Raw genomic sequence first — 27,962 nt, 5'->3', positions numbered from 1 at the left:
TCAAACATTTTATCAGTAATTATTCGTTTTGTTTCCACTGGAAATTTTACTGCCTATTTCTCCAGTGATAGCAAATGAGAAGAAACATACACACACCTACCTAAAATTGCCAGGCAAAAAAGTTACAAATGTGTTTTAATAAGAATGCAGATGATTATGCTAAATGGTTTAGGAAGACAGACACAATTAGAAGTGAAGTTTCAATGTTTTATTCAAGTTGGGTTTTTTTATTGTTTTAATTGGTGCTCAGTACAGCATTTGGGGGTCTAGCTCCATACACACAAAATGGAAGACTGAAAATGTACTCATTAAAACTGTGTCTTTAAAGGGACGGGAGAAAAGAGAGGATAAAATAAAGTCCATTTTTTTCAATGCAATGCCACTAGGTGATTATGATTACAAAGACGTCTCCCTGCTTATGGCTGTGTCGTACAAGCTTCTCCATAATTAGTGCAAGGGAAAAGGGTCCACAATACATGATGTGAATTTTAAGTAGTGTTGGCTGCGGTCACATCAAACTTTCTATACGCCAAGGTTAAACAATGTGAACACTCTAAAGCACTCCAAGGACAAGCTTTTGGTGGAAAGAGAGGGCTGTAGTGTGGGAAGGAGAACTAAGTAAGACTGAAAACATGGATGATGCACCTGCCTAAGCCTTATGAGACAAATGTGAACACTCCATCATAGAACAAAAGCCCAATTCATTCAGCATCAGTAACTTCTGTCTTCTGAGCATAATGCTGAAGAGACTTAAATTTCAAATGTGTACAGTACAACCTACATATTCGCAGAACTGATCTATCTAGTTGCACTTATCTACAAATTCATTTAGGGCCTCCTATAAGGCCACATGCTCTTCTCATTCTTCAATTTGTCCAACTGAAAATTAGTTTGCTATTATCCATGGTTTCACGTATCCACACAAATTCTGTGAGCATATATTCCACACATATGAGGTTGTACTGTATTCCATTATGCTAGCTGTTTTCTTAAGAAAACATTAAAGAAAGAATTAGACCTTCTTAAAATAAATTGTAAGTATGCAACTCCAGCAAGCAACATTCCCAAAAGGCTTAGAAGTGGAAAAAATATTCTCATCCTCTCTGAAAAATACACATCATGAAGCTTAGCCTTCTTTTATCAGGTTCAACATGACTGACACACGGCAATAATTGCATCCCAGACATAAAACATTGAAAAGTACACTAAATTCGGAAGGTAGCTATACTGTAAAGTATTTCAGAATTAAGTGATGGAACATTCCCTTCTTTATGCTTCAAATTCCAGTCCTAAACCTAGTTTGTGGCCACCTGCATTCACATTCTTCCCATCCAACAAAGCCGACAATGTCAATTTGATACCTGTAGACAAACAGTAAGAGGAAAAAAAGATAAAATCATTAAATACTTAGTAACGCGAGGTGATTTTTGACATATTGATTATGAAATACCTTAAGAGCAACCCATCTTAAACTTATAGGTAAAGGTAAAGGTTTCCCCTTGACATTAAATCTAGTCGAGTCAGACTCTGGGGGGTGATGTTTTTCTCCATTTCTAAGCCAAAGAGCCAGCGTTGCCCATAAACACCTTCAAGGTCATATGGCCAACATGACTGCATGGAATGCTGTCACCTTTCTGCAGAAGCAGTAGCTGTTGATCTACTCACATTTGCTTGTTTTCGAACTGCTAGGTTGTCAAAAGTTGGGGCTAGCAGCAGGAGCTCACCCGCTCCCCAGATTCAAACCACCGACCTTTTGGTCAACAAGTTGTACAGCTCAGTGGTTTAACCTGCTGTGCCACTGAGGAGGGGGACTCTTAAAATTATATATATATATAGTTGAATTATTATCATTTTTAATGCCCAACATAATAAATATCATGGTGTGCAATAAAATTATCTACTTTTTGAAAAAGTGATCAAGGATAGTAAAACTATACATCACTTCCCCTCTCAATTTTTTTTAAATTTAATACAAAATAATTTCAACAAGTTTAAGTCATCAACTTTATCTACTTTCAATTTAACATCTGCAATAAATGGACCGAAGTTAATTCAGCTTTCTAGCAACTAATATTATGAAACTAGAGAGAGTGGCATTTCAAATTTTTGAACAGGAGAGATCAATGATACTCCAGTTGAAAAAAATAAACAGATCAGGGGCATTGGAGGAAATAATTATAACACTTTTAGGTTCATTCTTAACAAGATGATTCTGTTTAAATATATAAATGGCAAACTTCTCACTGACAAAACTTTGCATCTCAAAAGATTATTCCTGAATGAGTATGTAGCTCTATTTACACATCTGTAAGACAGCCAGTGTGGTGTAGTGTTTTGAATATTCAGGAATATGCAATATATAGTTTAAAGCCACTTTTCATTTCACACAATTTATAGAAAACTTTCCATGTGCACAAGCTATGTTCTCAGAATTGAAGACTAACCATTTCATAGAAGGCAATATGTAACAGAATTTGAAAAATAAGTGAATTAAAGGATTTGTTCACTATTCTGAAAATTCTGCAAACAAACGCATACAAACATAGAAATTTTAGATGAAGTTATGTTTAAACCGAGAAATACAATTAAGTAAACAGAATTCTGTATGTAAATACCTGGCTTCAGGGTCTGGGTATATCCTAAACCAATCAGACTGGAATTATTTACTTTAGCCTGCAAAACAAAATGAATGTATAATTAATATTATTCTGTCAAAGCAGGACCAATGAATTCAAATTACAGGAAAAGAGATTCCACTTAAACATTAGGAAAAACTTCCTGATGGTAAGAGCTATTCAGGAATGGACTAGGCTACCCCAGAGTGTGAGGGACTCTCCTTGTCTGGAGATTTTTAAACAAAGGCTGGATGTCCATTTGTCAGGAGGGGATTTGACTGGATGGCTCTCATAGCACAGGATTATGGTTACTTTTCCAAATCTATGATTCTATGAAAATTCTTGTTCCATTTTAGATAAAAATTTAAGTTTATTTCATCTGACAGAGAGACAGTGGAGTAGCTCAGTCCCACTCAAGTTAATTTAGAAGGTTATGTATTAGTGCTGATAGTGTAGAGAAGTCAACATTCTGGAAACTTTGAAGCCATGGAAATGGGGGGAGAAATCAGTCCCTTCCCACTCTGCTTTGGAAATCTACCAGGTGACCTCAGGCAAGTCACTCTTTCAGTCTCAGGAAGGGCAATGGCAAACCCACTCTGAATAAATCTTTATAAGGAAAACCTGTGACAGATTCACCTTGGGATCACCTTAGGTCAAAAATGACTTGTAGTCACTCAACAAGAAAAGCAACAAGAAATTGCATGTGCTCATATATCACTATATAGCAGCAATAAGGACGTATATGATAATCTGACAGTGACGGTTGTTCTCTACAGCCTACTAAGAAAAGGACTAAATATACAAGTAGGATATTCCTTATCCATAATGCTTGGGAATAGGACAGTTTTGGATTTCAGATTTTTTCAGATTTTGGAATACCTGTGTTTCAATATAGGTATATAATGAGATACCTTTGAGATGAGACTTTTGCTTTATATGCACACCCCTGAAGTCAATTTTGTAAATATTGTAATAGTTTTGTGCAAATAACAAAGTTTGCGTACATCGAACCATCAGAAAGTAAAGACATCACTGTCTCAGGCACCCTTGTGGAGTAATTTGGATTATAGAATTTGGGATAAGGAATGTTCAACCTGTATAAGAAAGCATTAGTTTCTTTTGTGAACCGCCCTGAGTCACCGTGAACTGCTCTGAGTCCCCTTCAGCATTGAGAAGGGCAGTATATAAATACTACAAACAAAGTAAATAAATAAATAAATTGTAATATGGTGCATCAATGAGAAATATGGCCCAAAAGAGCTGCATAGACAAGGCATAGCTATTTGAAAAATAGATAAAATGAAAGGAACCCTGAATAAAAACCAACTGGGGTTTAACTGCTGAAGAATCTGTCTTGATGCTAGAGTAGTGTGGAAAGATTTCTTCTCTTTTCTCTAAATGCTTTTTTCCCTTGCTTTCCCTTCATTTGATAAAGAGACAATTTTGTGAAGCAAAACAGAAGCAGTTATGTGCAAATACAGTAATGGAAATGAGTATTTTCCATTTAAGTCCTCAAAGTGTTGTTGGTATTTAAACAGAATTAAGTAGTCAATATTGGTCAGGAATGTCCAATAAAATGAGGATCCATATATTACTCACTGAGAAAGATGCATCTGGGTCAAGTTGATATTTGGCTGCAATCCCAAAGCGAGTGTTGCTATTTCCAGCTGTCCAAGCAAGATTGACTGCTGTTTCCAACTTATCATTCACCTTCTGATAAATGGAACCGCCAAATTCTGTGCCATCATTCCTGGACAAAAACAAAAACAAAACAAAAAATATTACATTAAGTGAAAGATTTTTCATAAGATACCATCACTATTTCATCACATAAATCACTGTTTCTTTCTACTGTTTCAAAAATCATAGGAAAAAAGCAGGACAACTCTGGTCTTATAAAGAGCCCCACGTTTTTTAAAAACAAGATATTTTAAAAAAATTAGACTGGTTCCTTACCTAAACTTCTAAGCATATGAGGTGTTAGCTAATGCTTCAAAAATGAGTTTGAAGGTTATGAATGGCCCACAAAAACATTTGCTCTGCACAGCAACACCTTGCAATTGCATGAATAGTTTGTTTAGATTTGCTATATTGTGTATGTTTCTGCTATTGGGTGTTGCTGATGCCTCCCAATTTCTCAGCCCATTGTAAAGAGTGGTACTTTTATCATTCTTCCTTTTTCACACAGTGTTTTTTTTAAGAGGGGGTCTAAAAAAAAACCCCTGAAGCTACAATAAACACATATTCTGTATAAAAGACAATGTTTTTGCACTACTCTTCATGAAATTTTCACCAAAAGAATCTGTAGACATGAAAAGTCATTGAAAAATGTGCACTACCTTCTCTTAAACAGCAAATAAAGTTGTAGGTAAACAAGAAATTGAAAGAGAAGCTGCTTCATGGATTTTTAAGGGCATTCCATATTTTTATTTCCCAGGATCTTTGAGGAAAGCATCTTCATCTTTAGGCATAACTCTCCCCACAGGGCAGAATGGCTAAAGAAGCATCTCTAAGGGGGAAGAAGGGAAAGTAGAGGTGCTATGATATAGTAAGGGCTCATTTGCCTTGTGAAGGAGTCGCCACCTGGAGCCTTCATAAGCTGGTTCTTTGACCTTTTGCTTCGAGGAGGCAAAAGGGAAGACTCTGCTAAAGAAGGCTGTCTAAACCGCTTAGCTGATCTTTTAGATGTGAAACTCTCTCCACTGTCTGCCGTCTTGTTAAATAGCTCATTTGAAAGTTCAGAAGCTAAGTGAAGTATAGCAGTGGTGGAGCTCTCTTGGCTCGAGACAACAGTGCAGATTTTCATGAGTGGACACATTTACAATAACTACTTAGGCTATTGTTGTTGTTACATAAAAGCATTAACACAGGATTTAAAATGTACAAATATACAAAAATTAAATGTTGAAAACAACAAAGAAGGAAGCAGTTTTGGTGTGGAGATAGTTAGATGGGAAGTCCTGGAACTGATTCAAGGCCTGGATAGTGCTTATACACACCAAAGAGGCTGGTTTTCAATAGGCTCCAGAATGCATTTTTTTCCAACTCTCCTCCCTCCATAATGTGCAAGTGTGAAGCATTCCATCCCTTAATTCTCTTTGCCATGTGACGTGATTTACGCTAAAGTGCACTGATGTGCATTAAGGACTTTATTTTGGAGTATTCCCCAACTTTAGTAATCTTGGTATAAAGTACTTAAAGTGGGCTGCAGCATATGTCTACATCATACATCATATAATCAAGCTGCCGTACGCAGAGAGAACACTCCCATTGTTAGACTTTCTTTCATGCGGTCCATAACACTAGCAAATGTTTGGTAACTAGTGCTGTATATAGCATTGTCCTGCAAGCGAGGATTTCTGCTTCTTCATTCCACCAGTTAATACTAAGCTCAGTGGACAGATACCAGTGACTGCTCCATTAATAGGAATCATGGATCTAGTTTCACAGATAGGTTCAGCATACTGCATAGTTCCCTTAAAATTCAAACTATATGACGGATTCACTATACCATTAATATTGGAAGTACCAGCTACTACTAGCTAAACTAAAAGGGCTGCAAGGTATATGGATCCTTTCATACTACACAATTATTGCACTGTAGTTCCACTGTAGCTGCCATGGCAACATCCTGAGGTATTCTGGGATTTTCAGTTTCAAATTCTTAGTCAGAGAGCTCTTGGGACTCACTAAACTACAATCCCTAGAATTCCACAGAATACAACCATTAGAGAGATAGAAGAGATTTTAATGTGTTCCACCAGCACAGCAATTCTTTCTGTTATCCCCCTTCAATATTAGTATGAAGGAAAGGGATTTCCCTTTCATATATACAGTTCTTCATTACATACATTTTCAATAAATAAGTGTAGACATCTTTTCATCACTTACTCATGATCATGGTGAAGGGAAGACCTCAGAAATTATGTATGCTTTCCCCTTAAAGAGCTGTATGTTCAAGAAAATTGGAACCTTTGGGAAAGGCTCATTGAATGATTGCAGTGTACTACTTTTTTGCTTCTTGATATATTTCAAATTGTTTTTGTTGTATTTGTAGTTGTATTTGAAGTAAATATATTTTACCTTTTAAATATTTTTATTGACAACAGCTTTTAATTGCCTCGGGTTCCCTTTTTGTTAGCTATCATGAAGGGTGGTAGGGGTTGGACAGAAATAAATAAAATAATAAACATATATTGTAATGATATACATTCTCCTGCTCAAAACACATACTGATCATCAAGGCATCAGCATTACTGATGTCTTTCCCATTTAAAAAAAATGAAATATACATGTGAAATATATCCCATTACTTTCACCAATTTTAAGGACATATTCCTTTGGTTATTGCCGATACTTACACATTGGTGTGAAGCTGGAACTCATCAGTCTTATAACCAACAGCAAAGTTGCTCTGGGTTACTCTGGATTTGGCGGTCTCAAATGTCATTTGGTAACCAGCTAGCCAGCCTTCATAGCCAACGACAAAGGCACCACGCACTGAAGGACCAGCAATGTCGAAATCCATGTCACAGCCCAGGTTGATATGTTCCCGCTTGTATCCAGATTTGACTTTAGCACTTTTCTTTCTAAAAACAAAATAGTGCTTTACATTACACTTTTCAAATTGTACATAGTTTATTTTTAAAAAAGATAATCATCAATTTTAACAGTTACAAGCTATATCTCTTAAGTTTATTGCTTTCTTCTCCAGAAGACAACACTGATGTCATAAAAAGGCCAAATAAAAATAAACTGATACCATTAATGTGATCTGATCAACATTACATACCAAATACATAAAATCACTGTTGGCTCACAGCTTCAGAAGAAGTCAAATACAAAGCAATGCTACAGTTCTGTCAGGTTCCTAACATAAAATAATATGGAGCATCTGCATAAACATGACTGTAACTGCAAATCAATAATACTGGCCAGAGTGGTAATAGTATGCATTTATCACTGAGTGCTATAATACATAAGTCCCCCACATCTTGAATATAGCAGAATTTACAAAATGTCAATGAGAAATGGGAAAAGCAGTATTAATTAGTGGAGGCTTTTAAACAGAGGCTTTTAAACAGAGGCTGGACGGCCATCTGTTGGGGGTGCTTTGGATGCAATTTTCCTGCTTCTTGGCAGGGGGTTGGACTGGATGGCCCATGAGGTCTCTTCCAACTCTACAATTCCATGATTCTATAAGAAAGCAAAAGAGAGGCACAAAAGCCACAGATGGGACTATTCAATAACGGTTTTTGGGAAACGTTGAGTCTGTAGAATAAAGCAGTGGGGGCAATGTCAAGGATAAGCAGAAGGATCACAGAAAGGATGAAGGAAAAACAAAGTGGGAAACAACTTCAGCAGTGGTCAGGAGAGTGTTTGTAGTTAAAACTAGTGGAAATGTTTTTAATTTACTTTCTCTGGAAGCTGCCCTGAGTCCCACTCTGGGAGCAAGGCAGCATATAGGTGATATAAAGTCACTTTGAGTATTATTATTTTTATGGAGAGAAAAAGCGTGGTATAAATAAACATCATCATCATCATAAAAAATAAGGAATACCAAAAAATGAAGCCATAGAAGCAACATTCAACTGACATTATCTTAATTAGAAGCTTTTTCAGAAGCATAAAATGACATGGCAGAGGCTGGATCTAAAAACCACTCAGGAAATTACTAAGAAAGTGTTGTGTGGGAACACTGGATTTCCATTTTCTGCAGGCCAGACAGAGTCATCAGGAGACACAACTACAGCCCCTGACATTACTGGGTTCTGTAGCTGAAGAACCAACCTAATGATGTCATTTTGCCTGAATGCACACTGGATTTACTCTTCTCCATTCAGGCAAAAAGCATGCGTGAGCACAGCATCCTCAGCCAGGCTTGCTAGTTCTGTCCTAGCTGGAATTCCAGCTTCATGCTGGCAAACCCAGCTGAGAAGTTATAACACTGTACTCCTCTGCTCCTCCCCCAGCTGGAAGAAAACAAGGGAGAACAAAGGTCTCTAAGCTGGGTTTCTAAGTGCTCATTACTTCTTCTTGTTTCCCAAAAGAGAGGATGAAGAAAGCTGGCAGTCACTGACCAAAGATTACATCAGGGGTCCTCAAACTAAGGCCCGGGGGCCGGATGCGGCCCTCCAAGGTCATTTACCCGGCCCTCGCTCAGGGTCAACCTAAGTCTGAAACGACTTGAAATCACACAACAACAACAACAACAACAACAACAACAACAATCCTATCTCATCAGCCAAAAGCAGGCCTACATTTCCCATTGAAATACTAATAAGTTTATATTTGTCAAAATTGTTCATTTTAATTATTGCATTGTTTTTAAGTGTTTTTTGCACTACAAATAAGATATGTGCAGTGTGCATCGGAATTCATTCATTTTTTTTTCAAATTATAATCCGGCCCTCCAACAGTTTGAGAGACTGTGACCTGGCCCTCTGTTTAAAAAGTTTGTAGATTACAAACTGGATTACATGGTATACCCTCATCCTGTTTGCCTTACCAGCTGAAGATGAACTGGGCATGGGATTTTGAAAGGCCTTTGGATACATCTACTCTCCTGTATTAGGATGACTCACAGGATTAGTATTTTAAGTAATCATTAGAAGAGCTGTAAAATATGGCTGCCAAATAAATCAAAATTAATACCAACTGTTGTTGTTGTTGTTCATTCGTTCAGTCGTCTCCGACTCTTCATGACCTCATGGACCAGCCCACGCCAGAGCTCCCTGTCAGCCGTCACCACCCCCAGCTCCTTCAAGGTCAGTCCAGTCACTTCAAGGATGCCATCCATCCATCTTGCCCTTGATCGGCCCCTCTTCCTTTTGCCTTCCACTTTCCCCAGCATAATTGTCTTTTCTAGGCTTTGCTGTCTCCTCATGATGTGGCCAAAGTACTTCAACTAAATACCAACTTAAATTCAACTTAATACCAACTAAAGCTACCTATTTTGAAGCATTTCTGACATAAAGGTTTGCTTTTTGATAAAGAATCCAATCCAGAAGAGTGAGCACTGTAGTAATCTACACCAAAGTGAAAGGTCATACATTAACCTCAGCTGCAGGTTTATGTCCGAAGAAGATAAAACCTCAGAGCTCAACAGATCATGACACAAGCCTAAAAGTGCTATCAGTAGCAGGCATTATGTTGCCTTATCTTACATGTTCACAGCAGTTGATTGAACTGAATGGTGTCACTTAACCACATCATTAATTCAGGGGTCACTGGCCTGTCTTCTGTTTCCTTGTGAGAAGACAAGTTTATCTGACTCAAACAAACAGTTGTGGCTTCTGAACAGAGCTTTTTGAAAACAGCTCATATATACATGTGCGTGCATGCATGTGTGTGTGGGCCAGACTATTCCAGCACTACTGTCAAATAGCCCACTGGCAACATTATCACTCACTTTTATTCTCACTTTTGACACTGTTCACTCAAAGTTAGCTACTTTGTGTGGTGGAAAAGCTGCCCTTCTGCTTACACATGAGCAATTATTAGCTACTCTCTCAAGTCTCTACTGGCTAAGGTGACTCATTCTTCCTTCTATTTTTCCATAATTTAAGCATAATACAAAATATCTAAGCAGCAGAAATCCATCTTTGAATGTGTAAGTAGCCCCCATTTCAATTCAGAAGTCTAATTATGATTGCAGGAAACGTAACAGTGATGGAAAAACAGGTATGTCCTACAATATATATATAAGGAAGTAAAATCTATAAACCTATGACCCATCACTTCCACTCACAGCTTCTAATATGCCACCAAACTAACACAAAACTAGACCATCCTACAACCCTGAGCATATTTGATTTTGTTTACTTATCGGAATTAAGCAGAGTTAGTTTTAGTGAGGACTTGGATGAAAGAGCATTAGGGAATACTACGGATTTCCAAGAAGTACTACATCTAATTTGGGACTTATAAAGAACAATTCTCTATCTCTTGTTATTTTAAAAATCGCATTGATTATGGGTAAAGTCTATTAATAATTAGTACTGGTTCTCTCTGATGGGGTCCTTGGTTTCATCTATAAAGCAGGTATCATATGAATACTTGAACTTTCATAATAAATAGTTGGACATTTAAGACATTTTTATCTCTAGCAAAGTCAACCTTCATGTACCAGGACTGCGTATGTTAGTCCCTCAAAGACATGGTCATATTTTGTTGCAAAATTCACATAAAACTATCCCACCAATGAAGGCATTCTATAACATTGTCACCTAATAGTGGTAAACGGTAATATATTGGGACAAAAATTGTATCAATTTTTATAAGCAATATATCAAAGCACAAAAATATAATGTGCAACGTTCAGCTTTATTGTGTTATGACATAAGAAGCATTTAGAAAGGATGAGAAAATGAAGGGACACACACAAAGGCATATACAGAAATATTAATGACATATAATCCTCCCTGCTCCTTAATCCTTCTAACCCACATATGAAACTGGAAACAACTGCAGCAAGAAAAACCTTGCATCCAACCAATCTCATATTGTGCTACAGCCTGAAAAGTAATTAGTAACTCAATCTAGCTTGGAGAAAAAGAGATCCAATTTTTTCAATGGAACTTTTTAGACTGTGATGCTAATTGACACATCACTAATTAAACTTTGCCCTGACAATTTCTGATATTGTTACTTTGTCCTTGTAAGAGACACATATGCTCCTTGGCCAGAAAGATAAAGAAAGCGCAACAAAACGATCCAGTATTTCCTTAATGAGTAAGTTCATTTTTAAGGGGAGGAAGACTTGATTAAAGGAGAAGATGTGGCTGACTCACGTGGAAGTAATTTCTAAATATTTGCACTGGGAAAAATGTAAGAATTAGGCAAGTAATGAAACATAAGGTAACTTTGATGTACAACTTTGTTCACTTCTTACCCAGTATTAGGGGAGAATGAAGAATCAAAGGTCATCTTCAGTCCATGGGCAAGCTGTACAAAAAAAGAAATTGGAATTTATAATTTGAAAGAAGGCTGTTTAAGAAATTAATCAATTACTGTCCCAAGGCTTAATACTCACCTGATCTTCTAAGGTTATCTCTGTGCCTAGTGTGTTGTCAGTGTTCCATTTCTCTATGAACGTCAGGCCATATTCTGTCCACCTGTACTTCGTTTCCAAACTTCCAGTAACTTTGCTTGTTTCTGTATTTGCTGAACCTGAGCTTGTAAATTCCTACAGGCAAAAATATGTATAGTGATGATGATGATGATGATGATGATGATGGGTTGTCGTAGGTTTTTCGAGCTGTATGGCCATGTTCTACAAGCATTTTCTCCCGATATTTCACCTGCATCTATGGCAGGCATCCTCAGAGGTTGTGAGGATACCTGCCATAGATGCAAATGAAATGTCAGGAGAGAATGCTTCTAGAACATGGCCATAGAGCCCGAAAAACCTACAACAACCCAATTATTCTGGTCATGAAAGCCTTCAACAATACAATGATAATGCTTTATTTATATCCCGCCCCATCTCCCAACAAGGGACTCGGAGCGGCTTCCAATCATAAAAAACACAACAGATACATAAAACTGGGTATCATAATGAATTAAAACAAGTCAAAATTAACACAAAACAATCAGCACATAAACAATTATTATATAAAACAATTTAAACAAGCTCTGAAGAGTCAAAACCATTGTATTGATCACTATAAGCCATGCAGTCCATTTAGCGGTTAAGAATTCTTACTTTAGCCATTGTCAAAGGCCTGTTTGAACAGCCAGGTTTTCAGTTCTTTCCCAAAGGACACGAGTGTGGGTGCTTGCCTAATCTCTCTGGAGAGGGCATTCCAAAGCCGGGGGAGTGACTACCTAGAAGGCTCTCTCCCTTGTCTCCAGCAACCATGCTTGTGATGGGATGCAGGGCCATGAGAAGGGTCTCCCCGGCAGATCTTAAAGCCCATAAATGTTCATGGGGGAGAGGTGGTCACATAAGTAGGCTGGACTCGAACCTTGTAGGGCTTTGTAGATGAAAACCTGCACTTTGAATTGGGCCTGGAAGCATATAGGCAGCCAGTGAAGCTGTTTTAGTAGGGGGGGGGTTGTACGTTCCCCCATTAGACACTGTAGAACAATTTATTATTAACTATGACATCTTATACAGTTACATTAGCAAAAAAAAAAAAAGAGGGATCCCTTCCCTCCACACTCTTTGTAAATGGGGCTGTAAATGCTTCTGAAGGTGCATCTACACTATAGAATGGATGCAATTCAACAACACTAATGTTTATGGCTCAATGGAATGAAATCATAGGATTTGTAGTTTTACAAGGCCTTCAGCCTTCTCTACCATAGCGTGTGGATGCCTTCTCAAATGACAGATCCAAGGATTCCATCACACTGAGCCACAGCAGCAAATGTGTAGTCAAACTGCATTAACTCTGGGACTGCGATGGGAAATACTGGAGGGACAAAGGCTGATTTTACCTACTGCCCCCGTGAGCTCCAACCACAAACCTAAATATCTAAAACTTCCTCTACTTTATAACTCAGTTGGCAACCATTTTGAGAGAGACTGCAGAGGAAAACTGAGGTATTCAGAGGAGTATGGGGTTCTGAAGTGTTTTGAAAGGGTGACTTTTTTTCATTTGTTTGGGAGCCTTTCTGTATGACTTAATACAAGATTAATTCCATTTAAAAATAACTAGGGAATTGGGGAGCTTTGATAAACTTCTGAGGAGTTTTAGGGGTCACTAAAATGGGATATCAGGGCCACATTCAGCCTGTGGGATAGAATTTGCACACAGTTTCCATTGGAGAATAAGATACTATGACAAACTCTCCCTCCTTTGAACTGTTTTGGTGGGAGGCAGTGAAAGGACTATCTCAGATATCTCAGAAATGCTTTGGAACACTCTTTTTACTTACCAGTCCATTTTCAGATTTGGTTTTCAAATCCAACTTTATTAAACCAAACCCTTTAAAGAAGGAGAGAGGAAACAGAAATGTGTTAGTATCCATATAGAGGGGAAGTAATGTAAGTGATTTATCCTTTAGAGAACTTTATCATTTTCACTGAAAGATTTGCAGGCATAATCGGGGGGGGGGGGGGGGGGTTGGTTTTGTTTTGCAGAAACTACCGACTTACTGCCTTTAATTCATTTCAGATACATTTTGCTACATAACTAGTGCCATGGGCATAGTAATAAATGTGCTCTTGTGGCTTGCTCTTCAACTGATATTCACTATATTTTGAAAGAAGCTACATTGTCACAAAAGCAGAGGAAATGGTGACTGGTGGAAAGCATATCCACTCCAATAGAACATTAAGCCCTCATCAACATTGTCATATAATATACTTTGAACTGCATTATAATGATCAATGCTGGCTCATATAATGCAGACTGAATCACATTGAACTGGTTTAAATGAGTCTACATTGCTATATAATCCAGTGCAGGTAATCTGCATTCTGAAACTGGATTATATGGCAGTGTAGATGGGGCCTAAGTTGTTCACCTCATGTTTCTCTGGGATCCATCTTTGTCACTAAACATAGAAGTAGATTCAACGGGCAGAACACCTGTAATCAGTAGAGTTATCATCTCACATGGATAATACTAGCTCTACAAAGTTATGGCAGGTGCCTGAAAACAGATCCCCTACTTCACAGCATGGTCCTTATTCCTGAAATTTCAATAAACTGATACTAAAAATGAAAACAAAAAAGAGACAAAATCAATGTTTGCTTCATCCCCACCACTAGCAATTGATTTGTTTGTTTTTTGACTGACATTAAGTTTAAAAATTACAGGCTTCCAGAGCCTAGGAGTCAGAACTGAGAACTATTTGAACATTTCTGCAATTTAACAATTTTTGTATTTTAAAAAGCCCTATCTATAAGTGCAGGCCAACGATCAATGTATTTGGTTGGAAGTGTGTTCAATGGCATTTATTCCCATGGAGCTACTGCCAGAACTAAGCATTGCCCAGCATCCTGTGCACACAGTGGCCGAAAGACCTATTCAAAGGGCACAGCTTGATCCATGTAGCTCAACTGTGTGCTTTAAGGCCTTCCAGGAACTGCAATTACTTTTGTGTAAAATCCTAGAAATCAACAATGCAGGCAACCAAGAAAAGACATTGATTCCCTTTAGCAATATTTACCATATCCCTTGGTGAAGATGTCTCGAGCTGACTTTCCTAAGTCAGCATAAGCGGGGGGAACAGTCATTTTCTGCCAAAAGAAAGAAACTGGAATTATCCTTTTGCTAGCATACCACAGCACACATCTTCTTTTCACTCCAGAGATCCAGTCATGAACAGTAACCTCAATTCAATCTACAGTATTTTTAGTTTTGGGGCACACATTCTTTATGCTTGATCATTATGCAACAAACCTCATAGTTAAGCTTACTTAAAAGCACTGAAATACTAGAATATTACTACTGTTTTTAAGCTATTATCACAAATCACCACATGAAAAGATATCACAAAATATTTAAGTTTATATGTCAGTGCTTAATACCAGCAGCTGGCTGTATATCTTCAAATACAGTATAATACCTCCATAGTATGTCACTTCACTCCATACAGAAGTTACATTTTCATTCTTCTCAAAAAAAGTTCCATAAGAGAAAATGTTGTGCAATTTATTTTTCCAGTTGGTAAGCACTAGAAATTTGGCAGCTCAAATATACTAAACTTAAAATATTGCTCAAAATATTAAAATATTTGAAATACTTAAAAAATATAAGGGTTTCAAAATATTCATTTTACATTATGTTATATGTTTTTTAAAAGATAGAATAAATTTTTATCATGGGATTTTTACCGACTTAGAGTGTGTGATTTGTCCAAGGCCACACTCAGTGGATTTCCATGGCTAAGCTGGGAATCAAACCCTAGTTTCCAGAGTCCAACACAGTACAACATTCATCCCACTATATCCATAGACCGTCACTATAAAATGAATAACTTCATACATGGTCATTCATGTAGGATCCACAATATCCACAGCAATCAAGACCTAATCATCAAGACCTAGAGAGTGTTTGCTCTAAATGACTTGATTATTGTAAATGAAAACTTTCTTCAAGTCTTCTCTAGTAATGTTTATCTATGATCCTGTTGCTTACTGTTTCCTGTATGTATGTTCTGGTATGCAGCTTTCTTTACTCTATGTTTCCTGAGAAGTTATAAAAGAGGTTGCAGGTCACATGATCATTCTAGCACACTTCAGACCTCAAATCACACACTTTCTTGCTGTTTTGCTGTAGGAGATGTCCTGGCCAGATGGCACAGAGAATTATAGGTTTTGTACCTGTGTATGCTGAACACATGAAGGCTGTGAGTAAACCAAATATGTTATTTTTTTTTATCAAAGTCTACTTCATTTTTGTCTCTTGAGTACATGATATAAAACAAGTTGTTTTATGAGAAAGAATACATATTTTTGGGCGCTGAAAAACACTTTGAAAGCTCTGCTGTTTTTATGCCCTGGCAAATCTGTTTTCCTAAATGGTCAGAGATAACAGGTTATTCAGTCTAACAACTGAAACCACTGTCTTGCATAATTATATCTGGTTGTATACCACAAGAGAAGAGTCTACTCTAAAGGGTTTTTGGCTCTTCTCTGAAAGGTCATACTTTTCTTAAAATGTTATGATCTCCAAAAGGTGTTCTCCAAAAGGTTATGAATGCCTTTTTCCAAAACTGATGTGCCAGGATTGAACAGTCTTGCCTTGAGAATGGATTCCAACACTGACCAAGAATGATATAACTATGAGTTGTAAGGGATTTTTCTTCTCTTTCAGATTAACAAGGAATAGGCCTTTACTGGGTTTCACTTTACAAAAAGTGTTACAGTTTACTGCAAGTACCGCCCTTGCTTTTTTTTTTTTTATAGAGCAGCAGATACATTGCCAAATCCAACAAATTTTATATCACTTAATTTCTCTTGCCACAACAGGTGCTGAAGATGCATTCTATTTTCCAAAGGTCTTGCCATTTATGGCATAATTTAGCAAGTTCTTGCTTAAAAAAAAAAGAGGACACACTGAAAAAGTATGGATAAGCTGTAAAGCAGGGTTACCCAAAGTGGCAGTCCATGAACCATTGGCTGTTAGTCAATGGAGTTTTCCAGAGAGAGAGGGAGAGAGGGAGAGAGAGAGACAGTTGCAATGAGTTATATACAGGCATAATACTGGCCCTAGAGATGTTAGAGAAAGAAAATATTCTAGTCCTCACATCAGAGCCTAAGAAGCGCTGCCATATATGTATTTCCTACCACAAAGTGCAATATTACAACACTCAAATGGTTTGGATCTTCAAAAAATCTTTACATTGAGCAATACTGCCAATGTGATTCTGGCTCCAAACCAAAACAAATTGTTTCTACAACAGCAAAGCTGTCAGATAACTACTCTAAACAGCTACTTCTAGCCTGAAGCACCAAATGCAGCAAGCTGATGCATGCTCAAGCTGGATATACTACTAGATAAGTCAAGCGTCTCTCATCTTGAATTGAAGTGCAACTTATAGCATTCATATCAAATGTTCCACAAAGAAGCACAATAGGCTACTGTTACAACTGAGAGAAGAGAGAGAAACAGAGAAACAGACCAAACCCTGGAAGATATTTTGTAACCTTCTCCTTCAGGTTATTCTATGAGACTGCTACAAGGTTAGTTTGGCAGGATTTGTTCTTGACAAACTCATGCTAGTTCCTACGGCATTGTCACCAAGATACTTGAAAACTGGCAGCTGTATGATCTGTTAATATTTTTCCTGGCATTGAACTCAGGCTGACTGGCCTGCAGATTCCTAGATATATTTTTTCACTCTATTGAAAAGAGGGACAATGTTTGCTCATGAGTCCGCTCACACTTCATTCATTCTGCAGGGTTTTTTTTTCTTTCAAAAGTGATGGCAAGTGGTTCTGCAAATATGTCAGAAAGCTCCTTCAATATTGTGGGATTCAATTCATCTATCCTGGCAGTTTGAATCCATTGAGGTTTACTTGGTGATTTCTGACTAACTCCTTAATGATCTTGATTTTCAACCGGAATTTTTTTACCAAGGACTCTGCTGATTCCTGGGTGCACACCGTCCCCTTTTGGGTGAAAAACGAATGCAAAATAGGTATTGAAAAGTTCTGTCTTTTCATTGTGATTTATTAGCATTTTGCCATCTTTGGTGAGCACAAATTCCACCTTTCAGCTATCTCTTGCTTCTTTCTTGCCTAGCTAGTCTTAGCTCATTTTGAGTGTTATATTTCCTTAGACTATTCCTGTAAACCTGGGCTACACATCTGTATGGTGATTCATTCTTCCTTCCATTCTTTATACATGCGCTTTTTCTTTTTCATGTTTTCCAGAGCTTTACCATGCAGCCACATTGGCTTATTCACATATTTGCATATAATAAATTGTGTATATCATTGTGGCCTGAATTAGCGTTGGGAAAAATTTGTTTGAGCTTTTATTGAGGCACCAGCTGAAGAAGTCAGTACAGTGTTAACACCATTGTAGTGATTGTTTTGCTGTCTGTACCCCTGTTCAGAAGATTTCACCTAACTTCCTGCCTCTGCAATTTGGAAAAATTTAGCTTGTTGTGGAAACAAGGATTAGTGATAAAGCCTCATTGCCCCATAACTCTTCCAGGAGTGGATTTCCCTTTTTAGGGGTAGATTTATCTCACTTCCTGTTGTCTCAACACTTTGAGTAATTTTTAAGTCAGATGTTTGTAACTTGGGAATTACCTGTACTTCTTAATCCCAAATTCACTCAGATTCGGGATGCAGGGGCCCCCTCCCCATAAATGTGGAAAAATTGTAAATAAAAGAAGCATCCCTATTTTAACCTGAGATAATGCCTCTCTGGGAATCTCTAGGTGCTCCAGCATAACTTTATGTCAACATCCTCCAGAAGTTGATCAAAGAATTGCACTGGAGGACCTAGAGATTCCTAAGAAGAAAATATTATTTGAATCAGGAATAATAAGATCTGCCAAATTCAAATCTGCAAATATAGAGGACAAACCGCATTTTTGAAAGTCATTAAGTGATGTAGAAAGAAGATGAGATGAAATGAAGGTGGGAAAACAAAGAATCTGAGAAAAACTCAAACTGACAGATTCAGTTATAGCTGTCTGATTTTAAAAAAACTTGAAAGGCACAGAGCGCTGAGTTCTGATTGATTATAGGGATTATAGGGATCATTAAAAAGAGGCCTGTCCACATATCTGTGTGTGTACTTTCATGTCCTGCCAATGTTTAGCCCAAGGAAAATCCATCACCCTCACAAAGATGTAAGATCCATATGTTTAATTATTAGAAAAGGTTTGAATGAAGCAAGAAGTAAAAACAAACTGGGCAAATGTTAGGTTTTATTTTTAACTGGTTTTTTGAGGTCAATTGGTGTTGGGATTGGGTGGGTTGTCAATTGTCTCCTTGTCTGCTTTGTGGTGAGGCATTCAATGTTTGCCTCTATGTGTTTTTAGTGTCCCCTTGGAGAGGTAGGGAGGAATATAAATAAAGTTATTATTGTTATTGTTATTAAATTACTTCCAGGGATCTTAGAATATGAACTCTGACTGGGTCACAAGTGAAACTGTATATCGGTGTCTTGAGTCGTAGCTTTGTAGATGATGACGTTTATCACATGACTCAGTCTTGTTCAAGGACAGCCAGGACTGAAATAGCAGGCAAAAATGCAAGTCAGAGTTAAGCGCTCTTGCCATAGCAACACTGACAGAGAGCTTTACTCGAATTAAGTGTCTTCTCATGAATCTGAAATGCATCTAAGGACTTCAGTCTGTGAGTGTTTCTCTTGTTGTGGAAGACAATGGTATAAAATATATAACCAATTTCCCTACAATTGTTTTGTCCTATCTCAGTTTTTATAAAGGGTACCCATATGATGTATTGATCTGAGCACTAGACAATGACACTGGAAGACCAGAGTTCAAATCCCGACTCAGCCGAGTAAACTCAATAGATGACTTTGAACAAATCATACTCTCTCATAAACTATTCTATCTAATCAAGAATTATTCATTAAAACAGAGAAGGCAATGAATGTTTCCTTTAGAATTAATTCCTTTCATTTTGTTAATCTAAATGTTGTTCATTGAATCTTAATGACAGTATACATCTCTGGACAACATATTGGTTCTGAATATTTACAGAGATTGGTTTTGGTAGAATAAATTAAATACTATATGGTTGAGACTGTATTTTTAGTTGTGAGGACAGATTGAGAATTTTAATTAAAAATCTGTCACAGTTCCATTAAGAAAGCTTCAATATTTTAAAAAGGAATATTTTAAATGAGAAATCTACCTTGTTTAATTGCATATAAGTAGGATAACACACATCATTGATTCTTCAGAATTTGTTGACATAGCTATCTAAATCAAGAGTATGTCAAAGCTCCTTTAGACACAGGTAAGATACAAAATCACAATAACATTCCTTTAAAAACATATACAGTTTGCACTCCACATCTGAGGGTTTAACTTTTACAGATTTAATTATTCGCAGATTTGATTAATATGTTCTCTCTGGGAATCTCTAGGTCATCCAGCATAACTGCAGTCAACCTCTGCTGGAAGTTGATCACAGAATCACTGGAGGATCTAGAGATTCCTAGATATTCTCCTCAGTTCAAAAACAGCAGTTTTTTATTCACATTTTTTCCTCTTTTGTGGGGGTCCTGCATTTCTAACCCTTGTAAAAAATATAGGGACTACTTTGTGTGTGTGTGTGTGTTTCCCAAACATGCTGGACCCCTGAACTTGGAACATTCCATTTTCTATAACAGGAATGATTTAGCACTGCAAAATGATTGTTTATTTTTTAATTTTTCGTTATTATGAAGAGAAGTGATCTAAAACAGTAGTTCTCAACTTGTAGGTCCCCAGGTTTTTGGCCTACAACTCCCAGGAATCCCAACCAGTTTACCAGCTATTAGGATTTCTGGGAATTGAAGGCCTAAACACCTGGGGATCCACAGGTTGAGAACCACTCATCTAAAAGGTTAGGCAAGATAAGGTGCCTATCTCATTCTAGAGGCTCAATTTCCTTTCCCACCATTCTGCCACCAAGAAAAAAAGCAGCTGAATCGTTGGAAAAGTTGACTAGGACAACTGATGTTGTTGTTCATTTGTTCAGTCATCTCCAACTCTTCGTGACCTCATGGACCAGCCCACGCCAGAGCTCCCTGTCGGCCGTCACCACCCCCAGCTCCTTCAAGGTCAGTCCAGTCACTTCAAGGATGCCATCCATCCATCTTGCCCTTGGTCGGCCCCTCTTCCTTTTACCTTCCACCTTCCTCAGCATAATTGTCTTCTCTAGGCTTTGCTGTCTCCTCATGATATGGCCAAAGTACTTCAACTTTGTCTCTAGTATCCTTCCCTCCAATGAGCAATCGGGCTTTATTTCCTGGAGGACGGACTGGTTGGATCTTCTCGCAGTCCAAGGCACTCTCAGAACTTTCCTCCAACACCACAGTTCAAAAGGATCTATCTTCCTTCGCTCAGCCTTCCCTAAGGTCCAGCTCTCACATCCGTAGGTTACTACAGGAAATACCATAGCTCTGACTATGCGGATCTTTGTTGCCAGTGTGATGTCTCTACTCTTTACTATTTTATCGAGATTGGACATTGCTCTCCTCCCAAGAAGTATGCGTCTTCTGATTTCCTGGCCACAGTCTGCATCTGCAGTAATCTTTGCACCGAGAAATACAAAGTCTGTCATGGCCTCCACATTTTCACCCTCTAATTTCCAGTTGTCAATCATTCAGGACAACTGATAGTGAGCAGAATTAGATTCAGTGGAAGCCACAGCTACAGCCAATGATGGGCAAAATTGCAACCTTTGCTCCTTGTGATGTACCATCTCTTTCCTACCAGTCATGAGAATGAAGAGAGAGAACAAGCAGTTCCTTGAGGAATGGTTCAGAGCAAGAGTACAGTTCTTGAAAGCCAACTGATGCCAAGATAGTGGGTCAGATTGAGGGTCACAAATAGTCTTTGGGCTGAAGGTGCTCCATTCCCAATCTATATCACACAGATCAAGACAGTAAGAGGAAGAAGCAGTGGCCGGTTTTGGCTGAATCCGACCACCATACTGGATTCTAATATAACAACTATTATATTATTATATACTAACAACTTCCAAGAGGAAGTCACGTCAAGCCAACCCTGACCGGGTCTGCCTTCTACCTGGAAACTGATGTTCTCACTGTAGAAGAACATGCGGGTCAAGAATAAGGCTCTATAGTCACCTACGTATCCACCACCAAGACATTACACTTTGAAAGTCATCATATTCTGACAACGAGGGATCACCTAAGTAATGTAAGTAATATCTATTAAATGCAATGTCTGATTCTTCCATTTGGTTTGGTGGCCACTAGTTCCAAGAAGAGGAGAAAAACATGATATCTTGAACTTAAGGAATTTTCACACTATATTGATTTTTCAAAACAAGAATTCACACACACACCCCAAATCCTGGCCTCTGTGTATTGCTAAAACAGTTATTGACTCTGGCACATGGAAGTGGATGGATTTAAAAAAAAGAAAATTACAGGAAGCTCCTTTTAAATAAGAAGTTATTTGAAAGGAAGAACTCAGTCGCATGCTGTTAAGTTGAAAGAGGGCCAAAAAAGACACCCTCCAAGGAAAGTCTACTCCATACAAAAATAGCAATGAGAGGGAGAAAAGTCAAAATGCTCCTTTGAGCTGAAGGTATCGAAAGCAAAGAAGCCTATTATGACTTCTTTGCTTAATTCTTTTTTTTAAAGGACACATATTTCAGATAATTCTTAATTCTTCCCTATTTATATTTATATGAACTGATGAAAAAGACAATAACACACCAATATTGATATTATTGATATTCATGTATTTCTCGTAGTGATAACAAGGCTAAGAAAGAAACTAACCTTGGATAGGGGTATTACTTGAAACCATCTATATTAATCTTGGAAAATGAATTTCTCCTGAGATGGAAGAATTTATTAACAACTGTTTGTTCACTGACAGGTCTGTGGACCATAATAAATATTGTATTGATATTCATGTTATTGATGCCATTTTGTCATCAATAAAATGAATATACAAATCTCTCAGAGGACTGTGGCTGTATCAGCACTGTGGAATTAACGCACTTGGGCATCACTTTAACTGCTAATGCTCAATGTTATGGAATCCTTGGATTAGTAGTTTAGAAAGACATCGGTACTTTTTGACAGAGAAGGATAAAGACATAAATCTCAGAATCCCATAGCACTGAACCATGGCAGTTAAAGTGGTATCAAGCTCCATTCATTCTACATTATAGATCTGGCATGGTCAAACTTCAGTACTCCAGGTGTTTTGACAACTCCACAATTCCTAACAGCTGGTAAGCCAGAGGGGATTTCTGGGAGTTGAAGTCCAAAACACGTAGAGGACTGAAGTTTGTCCATGCCTACTGTAAATGCACCCTATGATTTGTTCTGACCCTGCTCTACAACTCCAGATGCAGTCCAGGTGACATGTTCAGACAAACTATAGAGTCACATCAACTAGAGTTATCCTTTCCACGAGGCCAGGCGTATCTATACATATGAGCTGGTAAAAAGGAAGATTTCTTAATAGCAGACATTGGTATTTTAGTAATCCTCAAACTAGACACATTTCCATCTGGTGAACAAACTTTACATGCGCTAACCTGTTACACGCATTCCAGTTTTGCCCAAACCAGCTGCCCTCGTTCATTCTGTGAATGAGGATTTGTTCAACTCTCTGTGAATTGCAGCTATCAAATACATACTTTATAGTGGAACAGCTTTCTACTATATCCATCAAATGATTCTTCATACATACATAGGCTTTAAATCTTTGCTCAAGGCCTAGTCCTAACCCGCAAATTACCTCCTCACCTAAATCCTTCTTATCCCATCTCTAATACCTACTGTCAATCCTTGACCTCTGTCCCTTTCTTCCTTGTCCATTTAATGAACTCTGATATGGAACAGGTTGCACTCAAGCCCTGCTTCCCATAGTCAACAATAGGACACATGAATGCATGGTTCACAGGTTCTGAATTTTAAGTTGAAAACTTCATTGGATCTTATGCTATATGGAGCAAGACCAGGAATTGCCAAAACTTGGGGGAAAATAGATTATTCATCAATAAAGAATTTGTTAAACAAAACATAGGTCATAGCCCTATTAGAAAAGCCAGCACGTAAGACTAGCAAAAGGAATTTTTTTAAAAAAAAAAAACCTTATTTGACATTACATGGAAAGCATTTGTTAGTTATATGTGTTAAAATAATGTCAAGTTTAAAGCAACAAAAGATCAAGTGAAAATTTGGACTAATTGCCAAATAAATACTCTTATTATAATACACAGTGGAATATATTGAAAAATGCATATGTAAAATATATAGAACTATATTTTTGTGAATTGGGGAGGTTTGGGAGGGGGTGGCATTTGGATGAAGAGGGTAACTTGTTGGATTAGAGATAATGTATTACTCTTCACTGTCAATAAAATTAATTAAAACTTTAAAAAGAACTTCACTGGATATGTTAGGGTTTGCTTTGTCTGCTCACTAGATGAGAGAAGGAGAACCTTTGGCCCTCTGGGTGTATCAAGCTTCAGCTCCTTAAAGGCCCAGCTAGCCTAGCACATCGTGAAGGATTATGGGGCTTGTAATCTGAAAACACAGAGGAGCAAAATTCCCCATCCTTGTAGACACTGAAGCATCGCTTCATGACAAAATCTGATGGTGGTGGGCAGGCATGTAGCCGGGGGGGGGGGGGGGGGCTTGGGGGGCTTCAGCCCCCCCCCCCCAAATTCTCATGGTGATCCATGAGAAGGCCTTACTGGTGCATTATTTAAGCTGTTATGTTTATTCATATCATGATCTGATCACCATATTCAGTATATCCCATATGCATGGGGGGATTGTGGTAACGATACAAAAGGTTTGCTAGGGTAGACCCTCTTTCACGCAGACTCAGCCCCCCCCCCCCCCCCGAATCAAAATCCTGGCTACGGGCCTGGTGGTGGGGCAAGCAGTCAGTTTCTATCCTCAAAGGCAATATTGAAAGCTTATTATACGAGCATGAGAATTTTTTTGTGTTTGTCAGGAGCAACTTGAGAAACTGCAAGCCACTTCTGATGTGAGAGAATTGGCCATGTGCAAGGACTTTGCCTAGGGCCATGATGATGAACCTATGACACGCGTGTCAGCACTGACACGCATGGCTATTTTTGATGACACACGGCCACATGCGGCCGCATACAGAGAAGTACACCTTATAAGAGCCAATCTAATTCCATCCTTAAATTTGTAAAAGGCTCTACAAATTTAGCATCTGCACATTTGAGTATTGTTCACTGCATAACTCAGCATGGAATATACATTTTTCTTATTTAAACTATAAATATTGCAATATTATTGGGGGGGGGGGTTCCCTCGAAGTTGACACCCCACCCAAGTTATGCTCAGGTTTTTAGCAAATTTTGACACACCAAGCTCAAAAGGTTGCCCATCACAGGCCTAGGGTATGCCTGGATATTTTAACATCCTGTGATAGGCCTGTCCCTGCATGAGAAGCTGGAACTGAGAGATGCTCCCCGGATTCAAACCACCGACCTTTCGGTCAGCAGTCCTGTTGGCACAAGGCTTTAACCCATTGTACCACCAGAGATGAAAAGGGGATACGGGAGAGAACAGGGGAATCAGAACTACCAGGAATAGGGTTTTATTCTTGAAATATTCACTCCCATAACACTTCCTGTCATGACATGACAAATAACATGTTGCAACATCACCATCGACTTTTAAATTATATTAAGCAACTCTTTAAGAGTACCCCTCTGTCATTACTTCTAAGAATCTTAGTTGGCTCACTGAATAATGAATCAAACCGAGATTGCTATGCTGTCCTAAGCACAACAACTGGGAGGTTAATCCCAACAAATCTACATCTGCACAACATGGCTGAATGAGAGAATTTTGCTGCAATAGAATTCTGGAAGAAGCCCAGGACTAAAAAGAGAGAACAGAGAATGACACCTCAACTTGAAGGCTAGAAAAAGAAATGTATGAACATCCAAAAAATGTTAAAACTCTGTCAGCTGCAGTAAATCTACTGTTTATGAATGACAGTAGCTTTCAGCCCAGGGCAACAAATAAATCCAACCCTAATTGCTTGCTTCACACAAATCAACTGTAAAGCAGGTCACATTGGAAGAGTCCTAAAGGCAGTGCCAAATAATCTGAGGTATCATCAAATCATTTTGTGTAACATTGATAAAAAGGTCTTTCACATTACATCCAGTCAAATTTGAAGGTACTTAGTTTTCTCTTAACCATGCCTAATGAATACTGAAGAAGCTTTCTCCATTTTGTTTTAATATCATATTTAATGTTTGCAACTATGACCCAGTTACATGGTTTGCATGTTGGACTACAGATGCATCTACATTGTTGAATTATAGTAGTTTGACACCACCTTAACAGCTATATCTCAATGCCAAGGGATCATGGGATTTGTAATTTGGTGAAGCATCAGTACTCTTTGGCAGAAAAGGATGAAGACCTTGTAAAGCTACAACTCTCACAATTCCATAGCACAGAATCATAGGCGTCAAACTACATTAATTCTACAAAGCAGATGCAGCCCATGACTCTGGAGACCAAGACTGAAGCCCCTGATCAGTCATGGAAATCCATTGGATGACTTTGGGCAAGTCACACACTCTCAACCTCAGAAGAAGGCAAAGCTGACTCCCTTCTGTACAAATCTTCCGAAGAAACCCTGGTGATAGGTTGAAAGTGTTTTGAAGGCAATGGAGGATGAAGACCTTGTAAAGCTACAACCCTCACAATTCCATAGCACTGAACCATAGCAGGTGTCAAACTAGATTAATTCAATAATGTAGATGTACCCCATGACTCTGGAGATCAGGATTGAAGCCCCTGCTCAGTCATGGAAACCCACTGGATGACTTTGGCCACACATTCTCAGAGGAGAGTGAAGTTCAAACCCTTCTGTATAAATCTTCCCAAGACAACCTGGTGATAAAATTGGAAGTGTCTTGAGGGTACACATTGTTCCCAAGGGAAGCACTTTTTAAAAATCCAGCAAATCGACTGAGTTTTAACTCTTTAACTCTCTTCCACGGAAATTAATTTTTTAAAAACCACTAAAAGTGCTTTTTGAACTTTACTAGAGAGTCCGGTCTCATGTTTGCCTCCTGATAGCTCCGAAGGCCTGCAGCCCTCTCTCTCTCTTACTAGTCCACTGGAAGCCAGTGCGGGAGGCATCTGGGAGAGAAAGCCTCGGAGCTTCCTCTTCTCTGCAGGAAGCATCCCTGAGGAGAGGAGGAAGCGGCAGACCTCCTTCCCGCAGCTCCAAGGGCATGAAGGGCGTTTAGAGGGCGGCCCGGGGGGGGGGGGCAGAGGGAGAATGAGAGGAAGAGGCGACGGAGGCCGAAAGGGGACCCGGAAACGTGGGAAGCAACGCGATCCGGGCGAGGCGAGCCTTCAAAGAAGAGCCGTGGGCCTTCTCTCCGACTCGTGCGAGGCGTGCTTTGCCTCCCGGAAGGTCACGCAGCGCTGCCTTTGGCGGAGGCGCCGGACGGAAAGGAGCCCTGTCCAAATCCCACTCTCTTCTCGAGGGAGAGCAGATGGCGCGGCTTAAAATAGCCGCCCAATGGCCCGCCAGGCCCCGATCCTGGGAGGGAAGGCCGAGGCGCCGCCCGGGGAAGGATGCCGAGGAGGAGGAGGAGGAGGAGGCAGGGAGGATTGGGTGGACAGCGCTTCCAGAAAGAGGCGCCCGCGGGTGGGGTTGGCGCTCAGGCCAAGGCGGCCTCCTTGGGAAGAAAGGGAAGGCCTGGCAAGGGGGAGAGCACAGCGCCAAAGGTCAGGGCTTGGAGGGCAAGGCGATGGCTCCTCGCCCAGGCCTCAGCGCCTGGCTCCAAGCCTCCTCCACCCCTCTCTCCCTCCCTTTTGCTTCTCTACTGGATCTCCTCTACCGCGACGCAGCGTGGGCTCAGCTTACCGCTCCGCCGGGCTCCTTTCCGTGGCTGCAGCAGGGCTTCTGCGGAGTGACAGCTGGCGAGGAGGCGGCGGAGAGGGGCGAAGGGGAGGGGGAAGGGGCCGAGGGGGAGGAGGAGGAGGAGAGGCGGAACGAGGTGGGCCTGTCCTGCGCCGAGGCCAGCATCGCGGAACCCTCCCCGCGCGGCTGCGAGACGTGACTGCGGCGCCCGCTCCCGCCTGCCTGCCTGCCTCGCCGCCTCGCCCGGCTGGCTCCTGCCGAGGGGGCGGGGCTTCGGAAGCGGCTCGGCCAATCCCAGGGCCTGCCTCCCGTTGAGCGTTT

General features: G+C 39.4%; 1 protein-coding gene across 1 annotated transcript; it reads right to left on the bottom strand.

Moving 5' to 3' along the window:
* Positions 1-193: 193 nt before the first annotated feature.
* Positions 194-27,882, bottom strand: VDAC1 (voltage dependent anion channel 1). Its single transcript, XM_060765263.2, has 9 exons — positions 27,645-27,882; positions 14,739-14,808; positions 13,500-13,549; positions 11,650-11,802; positions 11,509-11,561; positions 6,977-7,204; positions 4,215-4,365; positions 2,616-2,673; positions 194-1,361 (listed from the first exon to the last, which is right to left on the bottom strand). Exons 1-9 carry the CDS (start codon positions 27,804-27,806, stop codon positions 1,270-1,272), a joined length of 1,017 nt encoding a protein of 338 aa, XP_060621246.2. The 5' UTR covers positions 27,807-27,882; the 3' UTR covers positions 194-1,269.
* Between the last annotated feature and the right edge of the window lie 80 nt (positions 27,883-27,962).

The sequence above is a fragment of the Anolis sagrei genome, chromosome 2 (assembly GCF_037176765.1).
Source record: "Anolis sagrei isolate rAnoSag1 chromosome 2, rAnoSag1.mat, whole genome shotgun sequence".
NCBI lineage: Eukaryota > Metazoa > Chordata > Lepidosauria > Squamata > Dactyloidae > Anolis > Anolis sagrei.
Note: the sequence above shows the minus strand (reverse complement) of the source record. Positions and strands in the feature narration are given on the sequence as shown.